Source organism: Simochromis diagramma, unplaced genomic scaffold, assembly GCF_900408965.1.
Source record: "Simochromis diagramma unplaced genomic scaffold, fSimDia1.1 OVJJ01000131.1, whole genome shotgun sequence".
In the NCBI taxonomy this organism is placed as follows: Eukaryota; Metazoa; Chordata; class Actinopteri; order Cichliformes; family Cichlidae; genus Simochromis; species Simochromis diagramma.
The window spans coordinates 6,491,827-6,517,929 of record NW_024387200.1 but is presented as its reverse complement, the minus strand read 5'-3'; the positions used below and the strand labels follow the sequence as shown (position 1 = coordinate 6,517,929).

General features: G+C 38.3%; 1 protein-coding gene across 7 annotated transcripts in view; it reads left to right on the top strand.

Moving 5' to 3' along the window:
• Positions 1 to 732: 732 nt before the first annotated feature.
• The window catches only part of slc23a2 (solute carrier family 23 member 2), a 38,594-nt gene continuing 13,223 nt past the window's right edge, over positions 733 to 26,103 (top strand). The window contains exons 1-6 of one of the 7 annotated variants that reach the window (XM_040050970.1): positions 733 to 1,022; positions 16,553 to 16,601; positions 19,192 to 19,403; positions 22,738 to 22,836; positions 24,192 to 24,308; positions 25,263 to 25,420. In XM_040050970.1, coding sequence (XP_039906904.1) covers positions 16,553 to 16,601; positions 19,192 to 19,403; positions 22,738 to 22,836; positions 24,192 to 24,308; positions 25,263 to 25,420 — 635 coding nt within the window. In that variant the 5' untranslated portion in view covers positions 733 to 1,022. Of the gene's footprint in view, positions 1,027 to 8,684; positions 10,393 to 16,552; positions 16,602 to 19,188; positions 19,404 to 22,737; positions 22,837 to 24,191; positions 24,309 to 25,262; positions 25,421 to 26,103 lie in introns of those variants that run through there. The other 6 variants (XM_040050969.1, XM_040050972.1, XM_040050973.1 and 3 more) reach the window with 6 other exon arrangements.

The following is a 26,103-nucleotide window of genomic DNA, read 5'->3' as shown; positions in this document are numbered from 1 at the left end:
AGACACTGTCATCACATAATCGCCACCACCTGTGGCTCACCTGCTTCCCAGTACCGCCCCCTTGAGCTCACTGCACCACTCCTACTCAGACAATATGAACATATTTAAAATTAAAAAAGAATTTGAAATGTACATTGTGCCGGTGGGTGTCTAGAAGAGAGTCCTGTCTCAGTCACTTATGGATGCTGTGTGAGAGGGCGGGTGTATGTGTGTGTTTGTGGGGGGGGATGTTATGGTTTAGGGCCCGGAAGGCTTGGGGATACAAGCTCCTCTTGAGTCTCTCTGTCCTAGCCCGGATGATTTCAGAAGTTGGAACAGTTTGTTGCCAGGATGGGATGGGTCCTTCAGTATCTGCGCTGCTCTAGTCCGGCATCTCCTGGTGTAGGTGTCCTGAAGTGGAGGGAGAGCAATCCTGTAGCAGTGTTCTGCTGTACGGATCACTCTCTGAACAGCGTTTTGGTCCTTAACACAGCTGTTCCCAAGGATGTGATGTTCTGTGTGAGGATAATCTCCACAGAACCCTAAATACACAATACAAGCCCAGAGCCCCAAAAGCTCGTTTTAATTGTTTAGGAGGCTGCAGAAAACTTACAGCCAGGTTATACAAGCGGGGTTATAATTACAGAACCTGTCCTTGAAGGGAGGGAGTCTGGGCTGCGTCACGTTCTAAGTCGCTTCTGATTGGTTAAGGTGGGGCGAAAGCTTACATAGGCACCCGACGTCACGGGCGATGTGGGCATGCGCCCTGATGAGCGTCATTCCCGTGGCTTTATGAAAGGCGAAATCCGTCCACGCGCAGCTGTTTCGAAACCGAGGGGAAGCAGGTCGTCTAGGAAGAGCTGGGCTTAAGGACAGTCTCCCAATCTCTTCGCCGCCGTCCGCTGCGCGCGTGTGAGCCACTTTCTGCCTTCAACTGTCGCCTGCGCGTGCCTCCCGCCTCGCACAGCTTCAACAACACAAGCCACGGGGACGAGCCAGCGTTAGCCGAGAAGGGAAGTGGACTCTGTCTACTCTTTTATCAGGTAGGTGAGTGCAAAACGTGCCACGTTATTTTTAATTCCAGTGCCTTGTGAGTGTTAGGCACCCCTGCTTTGGTTTCCCACTCCGTCTCAGTTTGGGGGCCGGAGTTGGCAGAAGATAACCGCTAGCGGTTAGAGGTGTGTGAGCTCCCCTCTCTCTCTCTCTCTCTCTCCTCAGAGGACTTCGTGGGCCGACTCGACCGTGGCGATGCTGATGCTGAAAGTGTGACCATGAAAATAAAGGCCCAGATAGCCAGGGTTCTCTTAGGGTTCCAGTACCTAGTCACCTTTCTCCTCTTTAGCTCATTTTTTTTTTTTTTTTACACCGTTACTTATCAGTATGAGGTTTAGGGCAGATGTATCAAGGTTTCTAGATAATGAGGGCTTTATTGTGACTCTTACAACACACAAAACATAATACAGATAGGCTAAGTATGCATGAATAAAAACCCTTAATGAATCAAGCAGCACTAACTGCTACACTAATGCACATTTGGCTTTTAGGATTTGCTGGCAATTGATGATGGCAGTGTCCTAGAAACGTGGCTAGGCAGGTGGGTGTATGCTCACAGTACATGTGCATCTATCACATGACCAATAAGTGGCCCAAAAAAACCCAACCCAAAAGCCAAATGGGGAGTGCCTGGAGGTGACATGGCTATTTACGATTGCATGAGAATTGCATTATAAAATTTACTTTGAATCAACACCCAGATTCCAGGTAGCAGCTCGACTGCTTTATTTTCCTCTCTGAGTAGTTTAAATTTCAAATGAAACTGCCATTCTCAGAGCAGGGACCTTTGATACGACTGCACCTGCTAACACGGGGCTTTGTTGTGAAAGTAATGCTTTCAGCTTGTGGTTGTCATCATCAGGGTCCTCAGATCAGTCACAATTGTCATGAGAAGTGTCACAGTAATGCAATCCATGAGATATTTTAATCTGTAATGTGACTGAGATTTGGCCGTTTTATTCTTTCAAACTGCTGACATTAGTTATAATGCCAGCATTGATGGGGTTGTGGACTGATTTGATATAAATTTCTTCCACAAAACACACAAGGCAACTGCTGTTTAAGCAGGGGATTTGGTGTATTTTTTCCATTTACCAAATAAATACCATGGTGTAACATAGCTGGTTTTCTGTAAGCTTTAAATAAATACTTTTGCCTGACCAAATGGCCAGTAGCACATTTGTGTCCCGTCCACAAATAAACAATTCCTCTAGCCTCATTTCCCCCTCTAAAATTGTGTTTTTGAAAATTCTTACTGCAATCTGTTAGTGCTTGTAGTACATACCCTGCACCACCCTTACATGCAAAGTATTATCCTATGTCATTTAACCTGTAGTTTTCACAGCACTTGAGTGGACAAGATTTGTGACATTTTTTTCTTCAGCTGTGTTTAGTTTAGTTTTTAGATTTTCTTTTATTTAATTTTGTGTAGCTGTTTTTCTTGGTGATGAATATTCACAGGTAGTATGCATCGACATGGAGGTGACCTGCTTTTGAGCTCAAGATTTTTCTGACCTACTACATGCAAAAGAAAAGGATGCATACACAAGGAGTGACGTCCTGGGTTAATAGACATGTATGTAATCCCAAAAATAAACCCATACAAGTATAATTAAGTAGTTGTTGAACTTAAATTATGAAAAACTGAGAAGTGCAAATACAGCTAAAGAATATTTAAAGGATTTTTCTTAGGAATGTTATCCGGATAGTAGATTAAAATCAGCCATTTTCTTCATAGATAATAGGGGTTTTAAGGAAATTTACTATAATGATATTTATGACAATATAGAAAAAAAATACTAAGTTTTATCGGTGTTTGCAACACAGAATGATGGGCGTTTTCCATCCTTTCCCAGTAATCTACAGTCATCGATGACAGACTACCTAAACTGAAGTCTGGCTTTATCAGAGTGCCAATACCAGCATTATTACAGTGCAATTGTAGTGACACAGCATTATATACGATGATGCAGCTTAAGTCTGGGATGTTTTAACTCGCTGTTTAAAGCCCTGCTTTTCCACCATTTAACTACATCCTTAATTTCCATGCAATGTTTGTTCCTGTCATATTGAGTGCACCTAGCGAGTGCTCCAGTGATGTGCCATTGGTTCGTTTACTTTTGGGTCACACATCACCAGTTGCTAATATCTCCTTGCATGCTGTCATAGCTTGATTGTACTTGTTGTCTGTGGTGTTTTTGGTTTTCTATATGATTTGTTTTATTTTTCTCCCCCTCAAGAGGTGAAACAGCCAAAGAATTGTGCTTTGTTGGCGGTCTGACCTCTTGTAAACAGGCAATCTACTTCAATACTATTGACAAAGCTCTTGCTCTAAGTGTTTGGGCTTGTCTTGTTTATTTGCGTGGTAGGTAATTTTAACTCATGCATTGGTATAGTATGATATGGCCCAGCCCTAATAATGTTTTCAGTCTTTCAGATGTAACAGATGGCAGTTAATAAACCTTGGGGCAGATGTATGAGCTATTGATCCATAGGTGCTGTGATGTAGAGGGGGGGAGCTCAGTGAGTGCAGCAGTGACTGTCTGAAAGAAAGGGGAAGATATAGATGAAAAGCCATTTGTAATCACAGATTGTTCTGTAAGCTGTTTAGCCAGTCACACTTATTCATATTGGGGACCAAATGAAAGTGGAGCACTTGAAATAGAAAGAAATGTGACAGGCTGTTGGGACCAGGTGTTCCCTTTGAAGCTCTGTCATCCGTTATCCTCAAAAAACCTTAAAGATGGAATGCCTGACTGATAGGCCAAACTGAGGAAAGTGGTGATTCTGGTTGTTTGGCAAGAGCAAAGGTCAGTGGTTGAGATTTAATTGTGGTGGATCACGATCACGTCAATGAAACAAAGGAAAGTAAAGATGCTACAAAGTGCTGAGGAGGAGGGAAATGGCTAAGAACCAGTCCTGTCAACAGCAAAAGGAAAACAAAGAAAGATGGAAATTGATGGAAAAGATTATTTTAGAGCAGTGGATGAAGTGATGAAATTTTCCTGCCAGTGTTCCCACAAAGAGGCACCCCTCTCTCATCTGTCAGTTATGTTTAAAAAAATAATAACTAGCTGTCCATGAACAGGTTGTTCATGGACAGCAGTGGTATTACCATTAGTTTATATATCAACTGTGAGTCATGCTAAAAACATTCTCTGTATTTATTCGATGCTACTGTAAAATAAGGTACTTCTCTGACTTCAGTGTGGTTTATTTCCAGTTCGGTTAAGGTTGTACACTAAACTGCAGTCATCCTGGACATTGTTTTCTTTTAATCCGTTAAACCATTTCATCTTGGTCACACTGAAAAGAGCAGTGGCTCACCTAACAGAATGTCGGGGCCAGGACAAGACTCATAGAGGCAAACTGGGTCGCAGTTTGCCTCTATTCTGGCCCTGTTTGGTGTAGGCAGCATGTGACTAAGATTACACTGTAGTGCTGGGTCATGCTGTGCCTTCCTACTGTACTGTGTAAATGTGTCTGCTTGTGTGGTGTTGACTTCTGTTTTATTTATAGCTTTATAACATTGATTTTCTGCTAGAAAAAGAAATAAAAGGAATCTGTTTTATAAAGTTGACAGCTACACATGCAGCCGTCTAAATTCCTGTTTGTTTGTTTGATATAATTGATTAAGATGTGGATTAAACGGGTAAAACCAGCATGGCAGCCCATATGACTCTTGCGTAACAAATACTGAAAAACATACCCTGCTGTATTAACCTCTTATGTGAATAATTTATTATGTTTAGCATTAGTGGAGCATTATTTCTGAGCTGTTGTTTTGTCTTAGGATTGTTTTGAAATTGCAACGTCCATAAATTTCCCTCACAGAGGAATTTGTTTGTGTATGTCTGCCTACCCTTACAGCTGTTGATTATGATTATTTGCGCTGTTTTACCCTTCTTTTCTTCTGGGTCACATCTGGCTTGATGTAATGAGTTGTAAAATTAAAATGAGGATTCTATGGATCTCTCCACCCCCCCCCCCCCCCCCCCCAAAAAAAAAAAAAAGATTTTTGTCTGAGGGGGAGGAGGGATGTGTGGATGGAAGTGCCCACTGAAGCCATTTATTGATTTATTGGTGATTGTGTATAAGTTGTTTTTCCTTAGATGCTAGTGTTCGTGTAGTGAAGACCAATTCCTTTTTAATATATCCTAAATATTATAATGACTGATCTGAGTGAATTTATGTAAAATTGTTTACATAAACATTTTAGAACTTGAAACCTGATCCACAGCCTCAGATTATGTTTGTAGAGGTCCTCTCAGATCCATACTGATCCCTTAAAACCAACCTTATTGTGCATACATTGTACTTCAAATGATGCTAATACTGGAAATTTTTTATAATACTTGCACCCCACCTGAGGACACCCATATGTGTTAAATTACCTTCACAAATGAGATTATGCAATTAGTTGGTTTTGTCTGTTTTTTAGCAGGATGACTCAATGTTATATACCACTTTGCATGAAGATTTTACTAGAGTTGGGGCTTGGTCAGACTGGGAAGTGATTTAAACTAAACATCACTAACCCTTGAAGTCAATCTGGTTCTAAGATTTTTTGTTTTTCCTTCATGTAGGATTCTGTATAGGGATTGATATTTGTCTCTGTCCTTACCTAGACAGTATAAAACACTATTTGAGGTCTGAGAAGTGCCTATAACCTGCATTCTTTTTAATGGCCACCACTGTGTGATACCTATATTCATCTTTTGCACGGTCTTTGTTCCTGACTCAAAAAGCTGGATCAAATGTCAGTGACAATGGGTAGTACTTGCTTGTACTTGTCAGCCATTGCATGAGAGTAAGGTATCAAATCAGAACAGGAAAAAATTAGTAAGTACTTCTTGTTTAGTGTGGAGAACCTGGGCAATTTGCTTCATATCTTCAAATGTACATAAAATTGGAATAAGAAATATTGTGAGACATTTTCCTGGTAATCTCAGGAGAATATCTGTGGATCCGCATATACTTATGAATTGAGGCACTCAGTTCCTACATGATATGGAGGAAGTTTGGCCTTGGTAGAGATATGTAGTTTGAGTGCTTACCTTGATGAGGGATTATTTTTTTAAATAAATTTTTCAGAATTCATTGTTCCCCATTATCCATCCTTTTTTTGTATCGCATATCTGGGGCCAGGTTTCAGCATATAAGTGGAGGAGGAGTAGCGGCACTACTGAGCCTCGCCAGAATGACTAAACTCCTCACCCTATCTTTGAGAGAGAGGCCAATCACTCTTTGGAGAAAGGGTGCTGCTTGTACCTGTGATCTCATTCTTTACCCAAAGCTCGTAAAAATGGATGAACTTAGGGACATAGAATGACTGGTAACTCGACAGCTTCGCTTTTATGGGCAACTCTCTTTATCACAACACACCGGTGTGGCATCACTGCAGATGCAACCTCAATTCATCTGTCAGCATTTATCATGAACAAGACCCTGAGATTCTCTAAGTCTTCCATTTGGAAAACAACTGGTCTTTGACACAAGGTTGGCACTTCATCCATTTCCCACTGAGAAGCATGGCATCAGAGTCAGAGGTGGGTAGGAATTCTTATTCCTGCTACTTCAGTCGTCTGCAGGCCACTCTAGTGTGAGCTGGAGGTCTCCACCTGATAAAACCAATTTAGCCATATCATCTGAACCAATAAGAGATGAGTCTGAGGACACCAAAGTGGTAGCCTTCTGCAGTCGCTCTGTCAGCCTTTCGGTTCACAATTTTTATGGACAGAATCTTTATGATTATCTATTAGTACAGCTGAAGCAACATTCAACTAGTTTATCTACAAAATGGCTGTTTTCTCTTAGTATAATGGATTTTGTGCAGGCCCAGCAAAGCAAATTACTTTTATATTCATAACAAACTGTTTTCTGACATTTTATGGAGCGTAAGTTTTTTTTTTTTTTTTTTTTTTTTTATTTTTTTTTTTTATGCTGCAGACAGTAATGCTTGACAAAATAATAACTAATTCTACTTTTAGCCTCAGCTCCAAAACAAAGTGCTATTAGAAATATAATTGAATAAATTTCAAGATAAAAAATGGATTTATCCACAGTTCATCCAGTTTTTGTCACACTTGTGTTAATCATGTGACATTTCCTCAGGCTGACCAGTTTTGTAACTATTGGAACAGAGCGATAACCCACGTCTTGTGTAAGTTTCATAAAAATTTAATGAGCAGCATGACAAATGATGAATGGACTGCTACCGCCATACTAAAGAGGACCTCTGATTTACTGTCTGCTTGCTTAATGGGAGTGGTCCATCTGAGTTCAAGCTTTCCACCAGGTCACGTCATGACCCAATATTATATTTAATTTGATGTCATAGAACCCGTATGTTGTTAAATTGGCTAAAATAAGTAAATAATAATCAAAATAATTTAATGAATCCTATTGACTTGGTTTTTAGAAGAGTCTGTTCAATGAAAGCTGGTTAAGCATTTTTCTGGTTACCTTAATTGTTCAATGTAAGGCTCTTTTATCGACAGGGGGGACACTCTGCTAGCATCCCTGTCTGCAAGGAGACTTATGATCTTCATATCTCCCTTTCAAAAAAGGATCTCTTTATCTGAGCGCATGTGTTACGTGTCCTCCCATATTACACCACCACGCACCACGTGGCATGCAAAACTTCCTCTGCAAAATGTGTCTGTGTGCTGGGTGTGTTTTTAAATTTCTGTTAATATTAAAAGGTTAAACTTACCAAAGTGATTAGTAATTCCTAAGAAGTGATTAGGTGTGCAACAGAAAATGCATCACCGTTTGTAAGTCTGTCATTTTTAGGAGGAACTGATGATTATGAAACTATACAACTTATTTATTTAGCGCTTTTCACAGACATATGTCACAAAGTGCTTCACAAGAAAGGTAATAAAACACAATACAGTCATAAATGCATAATTAAAAACCCTGGCCTAATTAAAAGCTTTTTAAAATAGAAATGTACTTAGCTGCTTTTTGAAGGTCTCCACCAAGTCCAGACACTGTAGAAATTGAGGAAGTGCATTCCACAGACTGGGTGCAACAGCTTGGAAAGATCGGCCCCCTCGAGTTCTGAAACGAGTGTGGGGGACCACTAAAAGGTTTAGTGACATGTTACAGCTCTGATGGTTTTAGTCTTAATGGTGAAATTGTAGACAAATTATGTTTAAACTCTAATGAAATAGGTTGTTGAAGACCTGAGATTAGGTTGATTAGATGATCATCATTCTTGTAAATGCTATAACAAATAGAAATTTTAACTCAAACTCAAGCAGCATGAATTTTGACAACATTTCACACAAATGTCTAATAGAGTAAAAGTAATGTAGTGATAACGCTTCATGTGTGGAAGCTGCCAAAATGCTCAGAACAGCAGCGTTGCATCGGTGCAGATTTCAACACACAGTTTGAGTTTTGCCTTTCTCATGATTGTATTTCAGTTGCTTCATTTGCTTATGGCAATAAGAGGGTTAGTTAATTGCTCTCAGTCAAAATTTCAACAGCACAACTTTTAATAAGTTGATGCTTGTTTGTGGATATATTTTTCCTTATTTGTTTCCCTGAGCATATACTTTTTTTGCACTTTTTTTTTTTTTTTTTTGGTGCTTTCAATCACAAAACAGATTTTTACGTTTTATTCTTTTATCAGAAAAAAAATGCTCAATTTAGTTTAAGTTAAAAAAAAAACCCCAAAACAAAACAAAAAACTTGGCCAAAAAATCAACTTGGTCAGGGTTGGAAAAAGTTGCTATTTTTATGGCTAATTTTTCTTTGTTGCCAGCGTGATGCATCCCTGCTGAAGAAACTAGATTACGCATGTTAAACATATTTCTGTAGGTGCATATTCCTGAGTTGAATATTTTGAATTTGGGCTCAATAAAGCCTGGATTTTACTGTTGGTCCTTTTTTATTTATTTATTTATTTATTTATTTATTTGTTTATATATTTAGCTCCAACCGTTGCTTTCACAGCTGATGTTCACATGGACATTTAAAAATATGCTGGCTGCTGATGTGTCAACAGTGTGCTTAGATGTAGATGATACAGATGGCTGTGCACTTGCATCACTCAGAGGGTTCCCGTTTGCAGGAAGAGTACTACTCTCACATGGAGCATAAAAAAAATATATCTCAAAAGATTAAAAGCACTCTGTGCCCGTCAATTGAGTTGACATCCTCCACGAATTATACAAATTGTGAAAAAGTTCATGTTGTACAAAAGCAGCCCTGTGACAATTTGTGTTTATATTTGATTACAGAATGATTGTAAGCGTTCTTTGGGTTTGGTGCTGTGTCTTTGCATACAGCTGAATTTTTTCTCTCCAATATTTATACATTTTGCAGACAATGAAAATGAGTTTGACCTCATTATCCAACCTATGCAGACTGCACCCACCTGCTAATTCATAACCCAGATTTGCACATTTTTAAATGTGTCAGGCCACAGCCAGTTTTTTTAAATCTTTTTTGTTGTTGTTGTAAAGTGTTGTAATGAACTTCAGTTACATTTTCTTTGCGATGACCCACTTTTACTGAAATTGTATAACTTTCTGTAAAAACCCAGGTCATGCATTTTTATTTATTTTTTCAAAGCTGATTATGAAACTGTACAGTTGGCCAAACGAAGGTAATTGGTCCCTACTGTTATGAGCAGGTGAAACTGGTTGTCCTACTGTGAGGTCCAGCAAGACTCTGGCTCAAGTAGACTTAAAGGATTGCATCACCTTTTAAGCAACAAGGGATGCATTTAGTTTTTAATCGCTGCAGGGCTTGGTGGGAAAAATGCCTGAGGCTGTAGGAGGTGGAATGACCTATAAGCAAAGTGTAAAGTTACAGTAACAAATCTGTTCATATGCTGCTGGTGGCATGCTGTGTGGGTGTAGGTGATTCTTTGAGAACAGGATGAAAATGCAATTAAATGGGGAACATCTCCTGATCTAAATGTTACTGTCTGTCCTGCTTGTTGGTTTGTTTTTAACTGGTGAATACAAATTAACCCACTTCCCTTACAATTCTCATGAACAGGGAAATTAGAAACACTTTTTTCCTTTTTTTTTCTCACTTCCTCATCAGCTGAAATTTTACAGCAACTTGAAATAGTGGTGTTCTCCGTGAGGTTACTATCTGCTTGAATAGAGGAAAAAAGAAGAGGTCATCATATTTTAGACCAGAAAAAACCCGCAAAACTACATACAACACACAAAAAGAGTGGAAAAAAAGAGTGAGTCATCTATATGACAGGAAGTATCCCAGCAGCCTCTGGGTAACTTGAGGTCTGATGAGGCGAGTGTTAACAGCAGAAGAGCCATGCTGCTGTAGCATGAAATGCCCTGCTCCCCTGTCGCACCAAGAGATAAAAGCGAAAAGGTAAGCTCACTGCGCTTCCTGAACCAGCAAACAGGTCCAGGTTTCAAACGAAACCTGAAATGGTTTCGTTTGTAACACTTACCTTTGTAACACTTGTCAGTTGAGGGTTTTTTTTCCCAATTTTGTGACTCATCAAACTCTGATCATCAGTCAAACCTGCTTATTTAGACGCACTGTTTATGTTGATCAGTTTGAGTATTTACAGCCATGTTGTCCTTGTTACTCTACTGTTGAGGGATCTCTGTGTCTACTAAACTCTGCTCCACTGGCAGCAAGTTAACCAATGTAAACATGTCCTTGCAGTCTCTTTGCAGTCCTCACCCCCTCCCTCATAGTGAAATAAGAACTGTTCACGTGTACCCTGTCATGTAAGATTTTGCCTGGCACCTCATTGCCTCGTGACCACATGCGTGCATATTTTGTAAGTAGTGAACGCTCTAGAACATGTGGTGAACAAAACCAGTAATCAAACCTTTGGTGGAGCATTTTTGCTTTAGAAATGCACTGTAGCAATTAGGGTTAGGCATTTCAAGCAAAAGAATTTGTACTATACATGGAATTTTAAATGGGACCTATTTGGGTGTTCAGGCATTGGTCTCCAATGCTTGGAAGCTAAATCCATCTTTTTATAAAATTTCAGGTTAAAATAAGAAATTATGATTCACTCAAACTCACAACTTAAAGAAAGAATGGCAGTAGCCTCTGTTCAGCCTCTGTTTATCCATCTTACACACTCGACCAATCAACAAAAAAGTTAAAAAAAAAAAAAAAAGTCTCTTCCAGCGAACATAAAAAAACAAAACAAAAAAAACCTCAGATGTAAAGTTAAGTCTTTTGTGTGATTTGGCGCATCTCAAATGAATGAATGAATGAATTATCCAGAAAGTAGCTATATTAATACTGAAACAAACAAAAGAAGGTAAAATATTCCCTCCAAACCAAGTTTTATAAATTCTTTGACAGGAAAATCCGCATGTTTATCAGGTTTTAGCAGTGTGTGGAGGTGGTTAACAATATTACCAGCGGCGTTGAAGCCGCGTTCTGAAGGTGTGCTTGTGGCTGGTACACACAGATATTTCTGTGCCATGTGTGACATCAGTGGGAAACGTTTTTCATGCATTTTCCACAAAGCCAGTGTATCATCTTCTCCATCTACGACCTCACTGAAGTAACAGTCCATTTCTGTCTGCACCTTCTCCTCCAGTGTGCAATTTGGCAATTAGTTCATCCTTGTTTGGACTTCTTCTGTGTTCTAAATGCTCAAATCAGTCCATGCATCATTATATTGCTCCGGCCATCAAAAAGTCTGCACATTTGCGAATATATCGACTATCGTCGGTTATTGGACTGACGATTGTCGGTTGGAAAATTTTTACATATTGCCCAACTTTAATTGTTATTTCCTCCTGCACACTTTTGCCTACTACTACCATCTGCCATGATCTTTTCAACATTGCAGGGCAACTTAGCTACATTTGTGTGGTTTGCCTAAGATGGTTCTACATCATAGCCTCTTCAATATAAAACTTCTTGTTGTTTAACAAAAATGTTTAACAGACCTATTGATAAGGAAACTAGATTTGTAGCAACACATGACATCTAAAGACTCACGGTCTCCATGTACTCACTCTTGTACACTCTGCTCCATGCGTCTCATACATATGCAAAGCATGGACAAGACGGGTAAACTTAAGATGGCATTATTCAAGTTGACACGCACTTCCTTTACTGTGTTATAAAAGATACAAATGCATGTTCATTTTAAATTTAATCCGCTGGACAAGCGAGGCACAGTTGTGTATATACAAATGAAAGTAGTCCCCTGTTCTTTATCTTCATTTACATGACTAACTTTAAATAATAAAGCATGAAAAGAATTTTTTTTTTTTTTTTTTTTTTTTAAAATGGAAGGAAGTCGTAAGTATCCAGTTCTGATGAGTAGAGATGAGTTTTTAAGTGTGTAAAAGACCTAAAAACTAAATCGCTCTGGGTGCTTGAGTAGCAAAGGGCTATACAAGAACCAGTCCGTTTACCAAGTCAGAAAGACTTAACTTTAACTTCATTTTCTTCACTTTAAAATTTTTTGCAGCTTTATTTTCCCTGGTACCAGATACTTTCACAGCAGCTTAAGTTTGACATGATAATGACATTTTTTTCTTTTTCTTTATTAAGCTTGAGAAACGGTGGAGCTTTGCAGCGTCGTACATGACTGTACATTTTGCATTGTGAAACGTTGGATTCATGATAACATGACAACTACAAAAGACATTCTTGCGCTTCACATTGCGGGAAGATTACAAAACCAGACAAACAGCATTTACAATTAAAAGATCATATTTTTATAGATTAAAGCAAAAAAGAGTTTCTTAAATTTAACTTCCACATTCTCAAATACAGGACTTTTAATTCTATTAATTCCATTTATTCATATTTGTTTTTTTCCAATCCCATTGGGCAATGAATAGTAGTTTCCAGTTACAGTCCTTATTATGTCTGCTGGCTGTCTTACAGTTGTGGAAATTTTTTCTACTGTGCACCTCCTGTGGTGTTTTCTCTGATTCTGATAGCTTCCTCCAGTATGTAATGCATTTTAAAAACAAAACCTACTGAAGTAGTTACAAGATGTTAAGTAACAAGACTCTGACAACAAAATGCAGATGGGAATATGCGATCGTTGCTTGTTTTTTCTTTTCTTTTTTTTTTTTAATACAGTTTTTCAGAGAAGGCTTCTTTAGCTTCATTGTTTCATTAGGAGAAAATACGATATTATAACTCTTGTTTTCATTAGCACCTCCCAGACATGGATTAGAATACACAAAAAAATAACAGAAGTACAGTGCTACTGTTGTCCTTCAACCCACCAGTGCTCACGGAAGGAAATGACAATGAAAAGTAAAAGACTGGCCGATATTGCGTAATAGGATCACAGGGAAAAAAATAAAAGCTAGAGAGTTTACATTGGTACTTTTTTTTTTTTTTTTTTTTTTTAAATAAGAATTAATTAAAAAAAAAAAAATTTATGCTGGGGGAAAGTGGATTGTGTTGAACTTGAAATCTTGTTTCCTTCTAAATGGTTGTTTCAAAGACAGGAACAAGTCTGCAACCACTTGCAGGAGAATTCACATTAGGCAAGTTCATATAAACTACTTTCAGAGTGAGATTTAAAAAAATAAAAAAAAATAAAAAAATCCCTAAATAGTAATTGTTGCAGGACTGCAATTTAACTGCCGAATAACACAGGTAAGCAATCGGCTCGTTGCAAATGAGCTGCACTCAACAGCACAGACTGACTCAGATTGACTGGACCGTGTTGGAAATCTGTATGCATTTTTTTTTTTAAATTGGATGAAAATTATTTGAAAACCTTTGCCAGTCTGTAATAGTTTAATTAAAGTCTGTTATGTTTTTTTTTGTTTGTTTGGTTTTTTTGTGTTTCAAACATCTGAAGTCATGCTTTTCTACGAAGTTTATTCAGTTGGTATTTTTAGGAAAGGGGTTGCTACTTCTTTAAACTGTAGTTGTGACAGCAGCAGTTTAAGCATTAGTTTAGTGCTTGCTGCTGAACTAAAGACTGAACTGAACTATGCAGTCCTGCAGCAGGCATAATGTCGTCTATACTTTGAGCCCCAGACTAACTTCTGGAGGGGATGGTCCTCATACACATGTGCATGCTGTCACATAAATTGGAGATGAAAGCACCAACACAAACATCTGGTGTGGAAACGAACAACATGGCACAGGCCTGCAGTGGATCTGCAGATCGAGTTACCATGGTTATAGATCCTTCAAATGTCCAGCAGCTTGTGTATTTTTGGATGATTTAAAATAACCACAACAGTTGTCTTTGTTCCTTCTTGTCTCACTCTTTCTTCGCTGCTTTCCCATCTCTCTAACATCGTCTCTCTTACAAACATGAATACTTTCCCTGTTTTTGTCCTGTTATGTTTGCTTTTACATAATGTGACATTTCATGATTATAAAACTGCAGATTTTGTTGTGTAATGGCATATACTCAGTTTCAGTTCTCTCCTCTCTCGCTCCAGTTCCCCATGTTTTTGTGGTGGGGGTGGGATGAGGGAACGACACAGATTTCCGATCATCACCGGCAGACAGGCTGCTGGGATACTTTCTATTCTATTCCACATCTCTGAGATGATTCACAGCACTGAGAGAGCCATAGGCTAGGCAGCACTGAGCTTAATTAAGTGCCGTCATTTCTTGTGTTGTATGTAGTATTCATTGCTTAGATTAATAACTCATCATGTGACAATATTAAGGGATAGTGGTTTAGTATGACGTTCTTATTTTTGTAGTTATGGCAGGGATTTCTGTGATAACACTGAGCTAATATTTTGCATAGAGGAAATTTGTCTTGCCCACAGATTTTAAACAGAGCCAAACAAAATCACTAGTAGCTTTTAGTAAAATGATTTAATGGAACACTTTGCTTATCAAATGGCAGGAAAATGCACAGATATGAGAATCACTGCCTTATTGATTATGCTTACTTGAGTAGTCTCCCCTTGGAAGGCTGATGATGATACAGGAAAAACACTCTTCATTAGACATATGTTCTGTTTTGAGCCAATGAGTATTGTAGCCCATTTTTCAAAAATCTCTGTAAACCTTAGGTATGATTATGTGGGGAAAATCCCGTTAGATTGTCAGTTTCTGAAATAATAAGATCAGCCTGTCTGGCACGAACAAGTGTGCAATGTTCAAAACCACTTATGCAACTCACCATTGTGATGTTCTTTCTAAACTTCAGCAAGTCGTCTTGACGACGTGTACATGCCTAAATGCAATGAGTTGCTGTATTGTGATTGGTGGATTAGATATTTGATAACAAACAGTTGAACAGGTTTACCTAACAAAATGTTGATAGATAATTGAGTGTAAGTGTCTAGTGAACTTGGTAATAATAAGCAAGAGAAAAAAATAAAGGCAGAGCTGCAGGGTAAAGAGTGTTGAAGGAGCTGAATGAATTGCTTTTGTGAAGTTTATTGTTGAGCCTTCCTGTCATGTTAAGTCACAGCCTAAAGTAGAGGTAAAAATTAAGAAGCAAATGATCGAATCCATCATCATATGCCTCAAAGATTGGCAGTGATAAAAGGAACTGATAATGGTGACAAGTGGTTGTATGATGCAAAACAATTACTTCAAGCTCCTGATGGGAACACTTGACTCACATGTAAGATTTATTTATTTTTATTTCTCCCCTGTAGTGTTTCTATTCTGTGCTCAGACTCGTATAAAACTGTTTTATTCACAATGGAAACCTTTCTTTGTTTTCACAGGAATAAGGTAATTAATAGATAATTAGACTTATAAGCAGAGTTAATAATGGCCTTAGTATCAGAAACAAATTGATATCAGTCCATAATTTCAAGTGTGATTCAAGTGTTTAAGTAGAAGGCCTCCACAATAACAAATGGCCCACCATTAATGAAATCTAAGCCCCTGGTTAAAAATTGATGACTCTGAAATGAAAATCAACATGCCAAGAAGAATGAGGAGTGCTGCCACATTTGGTGATATTGTCTTTCAGTTATTACCTATAAGAATAACAACCAGGACATTAAGATTCAGGTTTTCATAAAGTTATCCTTACACAATGAAGTGTGCTGGACAGAATTACTTGCCTTATTGTCTCTGTACGACTTAGATCTTTTTGAGTCATTTAGCAGAGGCGATAGATTTTTGTTCTACAATTTAAATTACAATCTGGTCCTAACTCTTTAAAACTTGTCTGACTAGTTTGAGATGGCTTTTACATGCAATTATGAGTGTGCTTAAAGTGTCTTTAAAGTTCAGCTGGGCCCTCACTTTTCTCATAAGACCAATTTAAGGTGCTTAAGACATGCACTTATTGAAGTGCCAGAAGGCTTGCAATACTCTACAGCTCTTGCCGCCTTCCTGAAACCATGTTTCAGCTGAGAGTCTGAATTACAATCGGCACATCAGTCACACTAATAACTCTTGCTTGTGATTAAATGCTATCTGTCAAATTAACTTATGTCTCACCTCCCTCCTCCTCCTTATCCTTGACCCTTTTGTGTCTCTCTCTGTGCTTCCTCCCCCTCTTCTCCCCCCTCCCCTCCCCTCACGTCCTCTCTTATACTGCCTCCTCCTTTCCCCTTCTCTTGCTCCTTCCACACAGATGCTCCCAACCGCCCAGCTTGGCAGGAGTGATGGGATGTGTCATCTAGGTATTACAACTATCCCAACATCTTACACTGCAAGCAGGAATATGACTGGGTGGGAGAGGATATTTTGGGAGGGCTTTAGGTTGAAAATGTCAAAAACTGAAAAATGCAACAAAATCCAACACAGACGATGAGCCACAACAAAAACGGGATTCACAAGCAACGTGGACAGCTGCTGACATTTGATAACAGTTTAAAGATTAAAATTGTAAGCATGTAGTTTTTCGTAGATCAAATGGTTGGAAAACTATATCTGGCTTCAGTAAACTGAGACCAGTATCACAATATGAGTGTCTGCATCTTTCCGTACCATGATACTCCTGTAGAGCTGTTAAAACGTGTTAAAATTTCAGCTCATTCAGTAACGAGCAAACGGGAAATGCATCAAAATAATTGTTTTAGTTCATACTCCAGTCAAAATCTAGTGATCAGAATGATTTAACATTAAAAAAATAACGTGGTACTTGATATTAAAAGGTCTTTGAAAATCTTAATACATGCAAAATACAAATTTGAGGGGGTTTTTTTTTCCCAGTGTAGCCATTTAGAAATATACAAAATGCAGTCACCAGGATGCTCATGCCAGTAGTACTGTCTTCTAGATAGCGATGAGATGGAAAAGTACAAGTTCAATGAAAATTTGCTTTCCAGCCATCATTTTTGAGACCAAAGTGGTACTGAAGAGTCTATTACACATATTTTGTGTAGAAAGTGGGGATAAAGGCCATGGAAAAGGATCAAAGGTCTAGTCAAACATTCTTGATTAAGCGACACATATACCTTAGCTTGTGACAGATGTCAGCGAGGACTGGTTTCTTTAAAAGTGCAGTTAGAGGGATCAACCAAGCCATAAAAAAACTTTGGTTTCTAGTAATTATAGCATGTCTCTCCTCCTTAACAGTGACAAATACAGCTGCAGTCATGCAATATCACTTCACTAAAGTTTAAAAAGCTGTAACAAACCACAAAAATGACAACTGGTGACATAAACCACACTTACAAAAAGTGCTGGTGGGTATATTTTCTTTCCTGTGTGGAGATCTTCACTTCCTGCATTGGCAATCATTTATCAGAGTATTTATCAGATGTATACAGCAGTTTTCACTCAGTGAGAATTTGTCCGTGTGCTCATTAATACAGCTGTCCTAATGAACGTCACTATTATTATTTTTGTTCAGTTATTTAGACGTGTAAATATGCATCTGGAGTTTGTTTCTAGTTTATCACATTGGAAACCTATGCTTACATCTGTGTACTTCTGGGACATTTATGTAATTTCTATATGTTTGCGTGCGTTATTGTCACAACAAGACAGTTCATGCATATTAATTAAAATTCTACACAGGCCAGAGCACCACACCAGGGACATGTGAATACATGAACACCTGGCTTTTGGATGATAGGTCACATGTAAAATACTCGCAGCATTTTATCCTCTAGGGATGTGTCAGTTGACCACAAAAGGCATCGTATAAATTTGTAAATCAGCTTAGGCATAAACAAAAAGAGATCGAAACAGAAATGACATTGATTTAAAAAATCCTTCTGCCTCCTGCATCATCGCACAGTGATCTTTGTTCCTGTTGTTATCAAATACTATTTTTCTTTTAATGGGCTCTCCTCTTTGTGCCTTTTTTTTGTTTGTCAAAGACCTGTTTGCAGCATGGATTACTGATTGACATGTATCCCTTGTTAGTTCACAAGTTATCTGGTTATTGACAATTTGTGCAGGCTGTTTTGATTAAGGCAGATTAAGATGACCGTTTTCTTAATATAGTGAAAAATGATCTGTATAATGGCCAGAGTGGTGTTTCTTGGGTTGTTTTTGTTTGACTAACAAAACATTAAGGTATTATATAATCAAGACTTGGTTAACTTTTCACATATGAATGTAAAAGCAAGCAAAAAAAACCCCCAAAGTGAAATGCAGGAAAAAAATATTCTGTCAACTAGACAGAAAACCAATCACACTGATAAACTTTCTGTTAGATCCACAAAGTTCAAAAGGGGTAATATTTGTGTCTTCTGGGTTTTTAAAAAGTAGCTTTGGACCTGGAATTACTTTTAAAATCCATAAATGTAGTAGTGGCATAAAGTTGCATGTGAACAGTTACATGCTGATTTCTAGACCTGTGAGTAGTTTTCACTTCCCAAATCTTCTGTGAACTCTCTTATCAGGATGTAAACAGATTATATAGCTCCAATAAGCGGATCTTACTTAATTAGAACTATGTCATCATTATTTCTTGTGCTTTTACAAAACTTCTTAACTTTGTCTTGGTTCTTCAAAGGACACCAGGTATCAATAATGCAGATCTTGAAGTGAAAAAGCAATATCTTAGCTAGTTAAATATGTATTGAACAATGGCTCATGATCCCTTAATGAACAGTTCAATTTAATTGTGTTTATGCTGTTGCTTTATTATTGTGAATCACACTAAGAATAAAAAAAATAAAGTCTGAGAATTTAATATATTCCACCAGAAATTTTGACCCATCAGCCCCTGCAGTGCCCTGATTTTATCACAGGAATGTTGCCCTTGTAAATAAATCAAATATTAATCCCTCCTCATCTGTCTCATTTTCTAAGCAGAAGAGGCACTCCTAGACGATGTAATCACCCTGAAGGATTCATCTGAAACCACACCACAGCAAGACCAAGGAGTAACAGAGAACGAGAAAGAAGACGAAGACACAAGCATGGGCGTGGGGAAGAACACCACCTCCAACTCGATGGACAGCAGCAGTGAAGGAGGAAAATATGAAGAGGAGTGCAAACATGGGGCAAATTTCTACCCAATTCCGGTACATACAACCATAAATAAAATGTTCCCACAGAGACCACAGACACACCTAAAGCACGCTTGTATAATGAAGACAAAGACAGGGGTTTGCATAGGGCTGCACGATTAATCGTTAGAAAATCGCGATCTCGATTCATACTTATGTGCGATCTCATTTCCAAATGACAACGATTTAAAAAAAAAAAAAAAAAAAAAAAAAAAAAAAGACGACGACGACGACGATTGTACCGCATTTTGATCCGGGACGTAATCTGTATGAAAACAAGCGCTCACTCTTCCTGCTCAACAAATGACAAGGGCGGAGCCTTATACCACGTGATACAGAAGCTGTGCCGTGTGATGCTAAAATTAGCAGGGGAAAAAACAACGGAGAGCACGTCAGGGATGACGAGAAAGTGACAGGAAAAAATCCGTCCCGGTCAACCACCCAAACATCAATAACGGGAACCTTATACAGCGCTTCCCTATACACATCGAACTCCCGCAGGCACAAAGAAATTACGGAGGCTATCACTTATCACCTGACCAAAGATATGGCTCCCATCAACACTGTGCAAAACGAGGGATTTAGGAAAATGAGCAACACCCTAGACAAACGCTACACAGTGCCGTCCCGCAACTATTTTTCTATTGTTGCACTACCTGCTCTATACACACAGTGTCGAGCAACGGTGGAGATGGAATTTCAAGCAGTACAACATTTTGCAGCAACAACAAAACGTGAGACATTTGTTGTTTTTATGTTTAGTTATTGTTTTTATGTTCAGTCTCAACTGTTACGAAGTTGATGTGCAGTTAATAAGTGCAATAAATATTTATACTGGAAAAGAAAATCGTGATCTCAATTCTAAGCCAAAAAATCGTGATTCTCATTTTATGCAAAATCGTGCAGCCCTAGGTTTGCACATAGTTGGGATTGTCCCACATCTCCTCACATTACTCTTTTCTGACTCACGCAATCATATTTGGCATTGCTTTTTGCCTGGAATGTGTTGGAGCAGACAATCACACACGAACCTCTTACTTCATGGTCACTTAATGCATGCTGCAGCCGATACTTTTTCCATCCGTTTCCTCTGTTTGTCCTCTTGGCACCAGGCCGCTGCCTTATGTAGGTCAGTGGGCAAAATCACAACAGAGACATTTGTCAAATCTGATTTCCTCCACACAAATATGCTTGTTAATTCTTATAGCTCCATTAAATTAAAACATAGCATGTTTTAAGAGATTCTTTTTCATACGTGTTTTACTTCTTGCAGGAGATTTGCCCATGTTCTGTGCTGACAAGAGAAGCTATTATGCTCCTTTTAAGTTTATATTTTTGGTCTACTAGAATTGCGTTGCATGATTCAAAGATTAAAATAATTCTTATTTATCTTACACTCTATCTTACTGAAGCCCTTAATAAAAGCCATTTGGGATTCTTTAACACTAAGCCAACTGATTGACTACCCCTTACAATTAGGAGAGTGTGGACTGTTGTGCTCAGTCAGGTCTGTGCAGCAGAGATAACCATCTTACCAGATCTCACCAGATATCTGCAGTTGCTAATCCTGCACAGCCAAGAGAACGAAACTGTCGAAATCAGAGCATTTAGAATAGTATGAAGTATGAACTTTTGCCTTGAGATGAATACTTGCACATACACTGTCTTTTAGACCCCGTTTCTTCTAGACTACTTAAAGAACGCCTACTGTTAATTAATGCTTCATCTTAAATATGACCAACCTTTATTAGTGAAAATTACAAATGATTTTCTTATGGCCACTTCTCACAGTAAGGTTTATTATAGAGTTACCACCTGTATCTGGTTTTGGACCAGGGTAGATCCCGACATGCGCAGGGATCAGGTCATGAGGTCTGGGGACTGGCCAAGATCCCCTTGAGGCATCTTAAGACTGGAGAGGAGAGAGACATTTGGACTACCTATATGTTAGCATGTTGGTCCCATAACAAGGCCCCAGGTAACAGAAGGACTGACTATTTATAATTATCATCATCTTTATTTATAAAGCACTTTAAAACAACCACAGCTGACGTAAAGTGCTGTACATTGGAACTAAATCATAAAATTACATAAGATATAAATAAAAGTAAAATAATTTGTAACTTGTAAGAAACCCCATGTGCTCTCAATTATTTGCACAGCTTTGCAGATTAAGTTTGACATACAGCATGAGTTAAAAATGAACCCAGCCTGTCCTACATGCAATATAAAATGACTGTTTACAGTTAACAATATCCATATTGTTTCCATACAGTCTAAAAGTGTTCACATTGCATAAGGTACTTTTTCATTTTAGAAAAAGTTTTAGTTGTATTTGCAGAATCTTTTTTTCCCCTAAAGCAACTCTAATTTGGCACTTCTCCAGAATGTTTCCATATAATGGAAAAAGAAAAAAAAAAACCCACAAAAAAGAACCTGAAATTTCCTTCAGGAACTGGTGAAGATTTAAATAGTGCTAGCAAACATCCTTTCATGTCCTAAAAGAGAGGGGGAAAAACATGAAATTAATTTTCATGTGGCTTCTTAATACCCTTAAATGTTTAAATAATCAGGTGACACAGGTTAAGCAAGGTATAAACTACGATAAATCCTCCCATAGAGCTTTGAGGGTGACCACGGAGCCAGCTGGTTTCCTATTAGAAACTTAGATAAGCTTTGTTCCCTCTTTAAAAGAATTTTCTCTGGAGACATTTACTGAAGCTGTTCAGTGGAACATAAAGGGAAATAAAACATGAGCCTGACATTTTGTGTGCATTTAATTGTCCTGGTGATCTGACATGTTTCCCTGATAACCTTCAATATCCACTCCACCGCTCAGAGTTTAATCTGGAGGCCTATGCATGCCATATGTTTGCATGCGAGGACTGTAGAGTAAAAACTCTGGGTTTGGTGGGCACATTTGCATACACTCCTGACTATGCAAACTACTGCTTTCTCTCCTCCTCGTTGCTGATTGTTCTTAACCTAAATGCTGTGACAAATGCAGCAAAGCCGCACTCTCGTGCATAAACCTCAAATGCATATTCAATTATTGAAATTTGTTTGAATGGTTACAAGTTTGCATACTGTAGGAAGCACATTTCCATGTCCAGGGGACATAAGTGCATCCGATCTTCCACACTGCGTAACATATAGACTGGCGCACACACACAAATATTGACATTGCTTCAGCTTGCATGTTGGCACGCTGACAAAACCTACATTGAAAGCGAAAGGTATGAGCATTGTGCCAAACCTGCTTTTGAGAAACTGATTTTTGTTTTTTCCTGCATGCTCTGGCAAATTGGGATAGTAAAATGTTGACGTGAAACTCTTTGTATTTGTTTAGGTGGTGGTAAATGGAGTCAGCGGCGCCAGTGGTGACCAGGACACTGAGAACACAGAGCTGATGGCCATCTACACTAAAGATAATCAAGGAGGCGAAAAGGTAACTTAGGAGTAAAAACCGTCAAAGTGAATTCCTCATGAGTTTTTGTCGTCATCTTAAAGGATGATTTTGAAAGAGCCAAGTCACTATTTTGGCACAATGACTCAAAAAGCTTCCTCATAAAGTTCTTTTGTTGACTCGGTGGGTTTTTTTGTTAGCCACGCTCAGCAAAACAATTTAAGTGATTTCCTTTTTTTCCCCAACTCATCTTTCACCTACATACTTGAGATTGTTATCAAAGACTGATTTAATAATAAAGCAAACAGCCCTCAATGCTCCACTGGTCTAAAGACCTAGTGATGTCTCTGTGATGTGTAGCAAAGTTTGCTTTGTTTCTTTAAAAATCACATCCAGTAAGTTTTAATAGATGCTTTTCAACTTTTGTTTTGAGACAACAAAAATAAGTAAGCAAAGTTTTTATCTATTCTAAAAATGCTCACCTTAAATGTTATTGAAAAGGGGTATGCAAAGCTTAAAGAAGTTTTTATTTCTCTAAAATGTTCTTCCCATAAAAGGCTGAATTTGCACTGATGCCGTAGCTACAGGATGTAGATCAGGGAATGTATACCCATGTCTTACATTGTTTATAAAAACAAGCCAAAGTGAGCTATGACCTCCATTTTCTTTTAACAGTAAGTGGCAATCATGAAGCTTAAAACCTGTAATTATGACAAGTATCCATTCCTGTGTTTTCCCTGAAAACAAAAGCCATATCATTATAAGTAAAACCCTTTCATGTGATTCACTATTTATAGTATAAACTTCTGCTGTAAACATGCTGTTGTTTTCAATTCTAATCTCCAAAGTAGAAGTTAGAAAAATTACGTTTTGTTGTTCTGTTTTCCTGGTTTATTTTTTTTAACATAAAAACTTTAACCTCATTGTAGTACAGAAAGATGCTGATGAGATATTTAGTAGAAAAGACCAACTCATCAGAATGACTCCTTATCTTCCTCTGTGATTCTCTGCTCTCAATGTCACCATGACACTGCACTTTTCTGTAAGACGGAAATTTACCCCCTCTGGTATTTTTCCATTCATAAAATTCCACAGATCGGCTCAGACATGTTCCACTGACATAACATTATTTTCCAGTACATGTCATATAGCAAGCATGTAAAGAGAAGCGTAGATTAACAGGATACAGTTTCTTTGTGTTTCATTGTCTGTGTAGAGCTCTGTCTGAGACATTTAACAGAGCTCTCCTCAGATCTGCTCTGACACGTTTGTCTCTTGCACTAACACAACATGTGGCAGCTATTTTCCTGTACATCCTATGTAAAGTACATGCACTGATGCAGAGGAAAGTGGATTAAAATGATAATAATACTGTTTGTGTTTCATTATGTGTGTAGAGCTCAATGTCTGAGACATTGGACAGTACAGACAGTATTGATGCAAGGAGGTCGGATATGATCTACACCATTGAAGACACCCCACCCTGGTATCTCTGTGTGCTCTTGGGGTTACAGGTAAACCTACACATTAAATTATTTTAACCTCCTAGGACCCTGCGTCCACATATGTGGACATCACATTTTGGGTTATTTAGACCAAAGTACTCAATTTTGCTGTACAGGGGCCTGATATCCACTTACGAGGACATTATACTGCTACTGTTCTATCGAAATTTTAAACGAATATCCTCATCTGTGGCTCTCATTTTTCTTAGAAACAAAAATTAAGTACAAAAAAAAAAAAAATCTGGTAATTCTTTGTTTTTACATTCATGATGACCCAATCAGCCCAACTATCAAAGAGAAATTAAAAATGCATGCCGTGGAAGAGTTTGGGTCTTAGGAGGTTAATATGGACTGAGAATGTCAAATACACACTCTATGATAAGGGTGTGGCAGATGCTTTTTAAGCTATGTTTTATGTCAGTGACGTCTATTTTTTTTTTTCTCTTCCGTCCTCTTAATCCAACTGTGCCCAGAATATAAATCAGTTTAATAATCTGCCTGTTAAGAATGGTTAGCTGATGCATAAATGCAAATATTAAATTAACTGTTCAGTTCACCCTGAGACTTCTTTGTGGTTTGCACAGGTAAACAGGCTTTTCTTTAGATTTGGGACTTTCCAGGTGGAGCAAGGTGGGAGCGGAACTGGATTGTCCACTCCCATAGTAGAGAACTGGATGACTGGTACCCTGATTATAAATGGGGAAATAGACTAATCTATTCTGGGAATATGGTAACCATATAAACAATGCAGATAGTTTCATTTGAGGGTCAAAGACTTCCCATTATATTTTCCATTCCATTTTCCACTTATGAGCCTAAAGGAATGATGAGGATCCAAATTATAAAACTAAACATTTGTGCTTTGTTATCGGGGGCTTTTTGGGAAGGGGGTGGATTAAATTTCTATAGTAGATGGTGAAAAAAAACAAACAGGAACGACCTTCTGCCATCTTGTCTTTCCAGCACTACTTGACATGTTTCAGTGGAACCATCGCGGTGCCGTTCCTCCTCTCTGAGGCGATGTGCGTCGGCTTTGACCAGTGGGCAACCAGTCAGCTCATAGGGACCATCTTCTTCTGTGTGGGGATCACTACCCTGCTACAGACCACACTGGGCTGCAGGTATGCACACACACCTCTCTTCCCCCGCTGTCTCTTATCCCTGAGTAACTGTGAGTGTGTTTAGGCGTTACATGAACTGAGTAAATGAATTGCATCTTTTTAATTTAGAGCTGCAGATTAGTCCAATTTGCATCCACATAGATACGCACTACTACATACAAGCTTTATTTATCTTTTACGTGTAGTTTCTATCAAAATATGGATGAGTAGCATTTTAATTTCTCTGCTGTGTTTCTGTAATATTTTATGAAATTGAGACAACATGTGGTTCTTCTATTGCATCACTTCTGGCCAAGCAATGTGAAAAACACGGAAGCAATAACTGATTAACCACGGGCATGTCTTGGTCAGTAGTGACTTTTCCAGGAGGGATGGCCTGTTTACCAGTTTAGATGTGTGGAATGATTTGCTTTGACCCACTTTTTCAAGAATGTATCGTGTTTTGTCTTCATACTTGTTTTTCTGGAAATACAAAGAATTAAACTCTTCATTTGGTAACGGTCCCTCTGCACTATTTCTACACTTTCTACTTTTGTTTGTTATTTACGACGAACATAAAATCAGACATGCTTAATGTGAGGTATGTTTTATAATCCGTGATTCACCCTTATTCAGCTCTTAAGGTTATATCACTCCTATCACTTGCCAGAAAATAATGACTGGTATAAAATGTTATGTTGTCA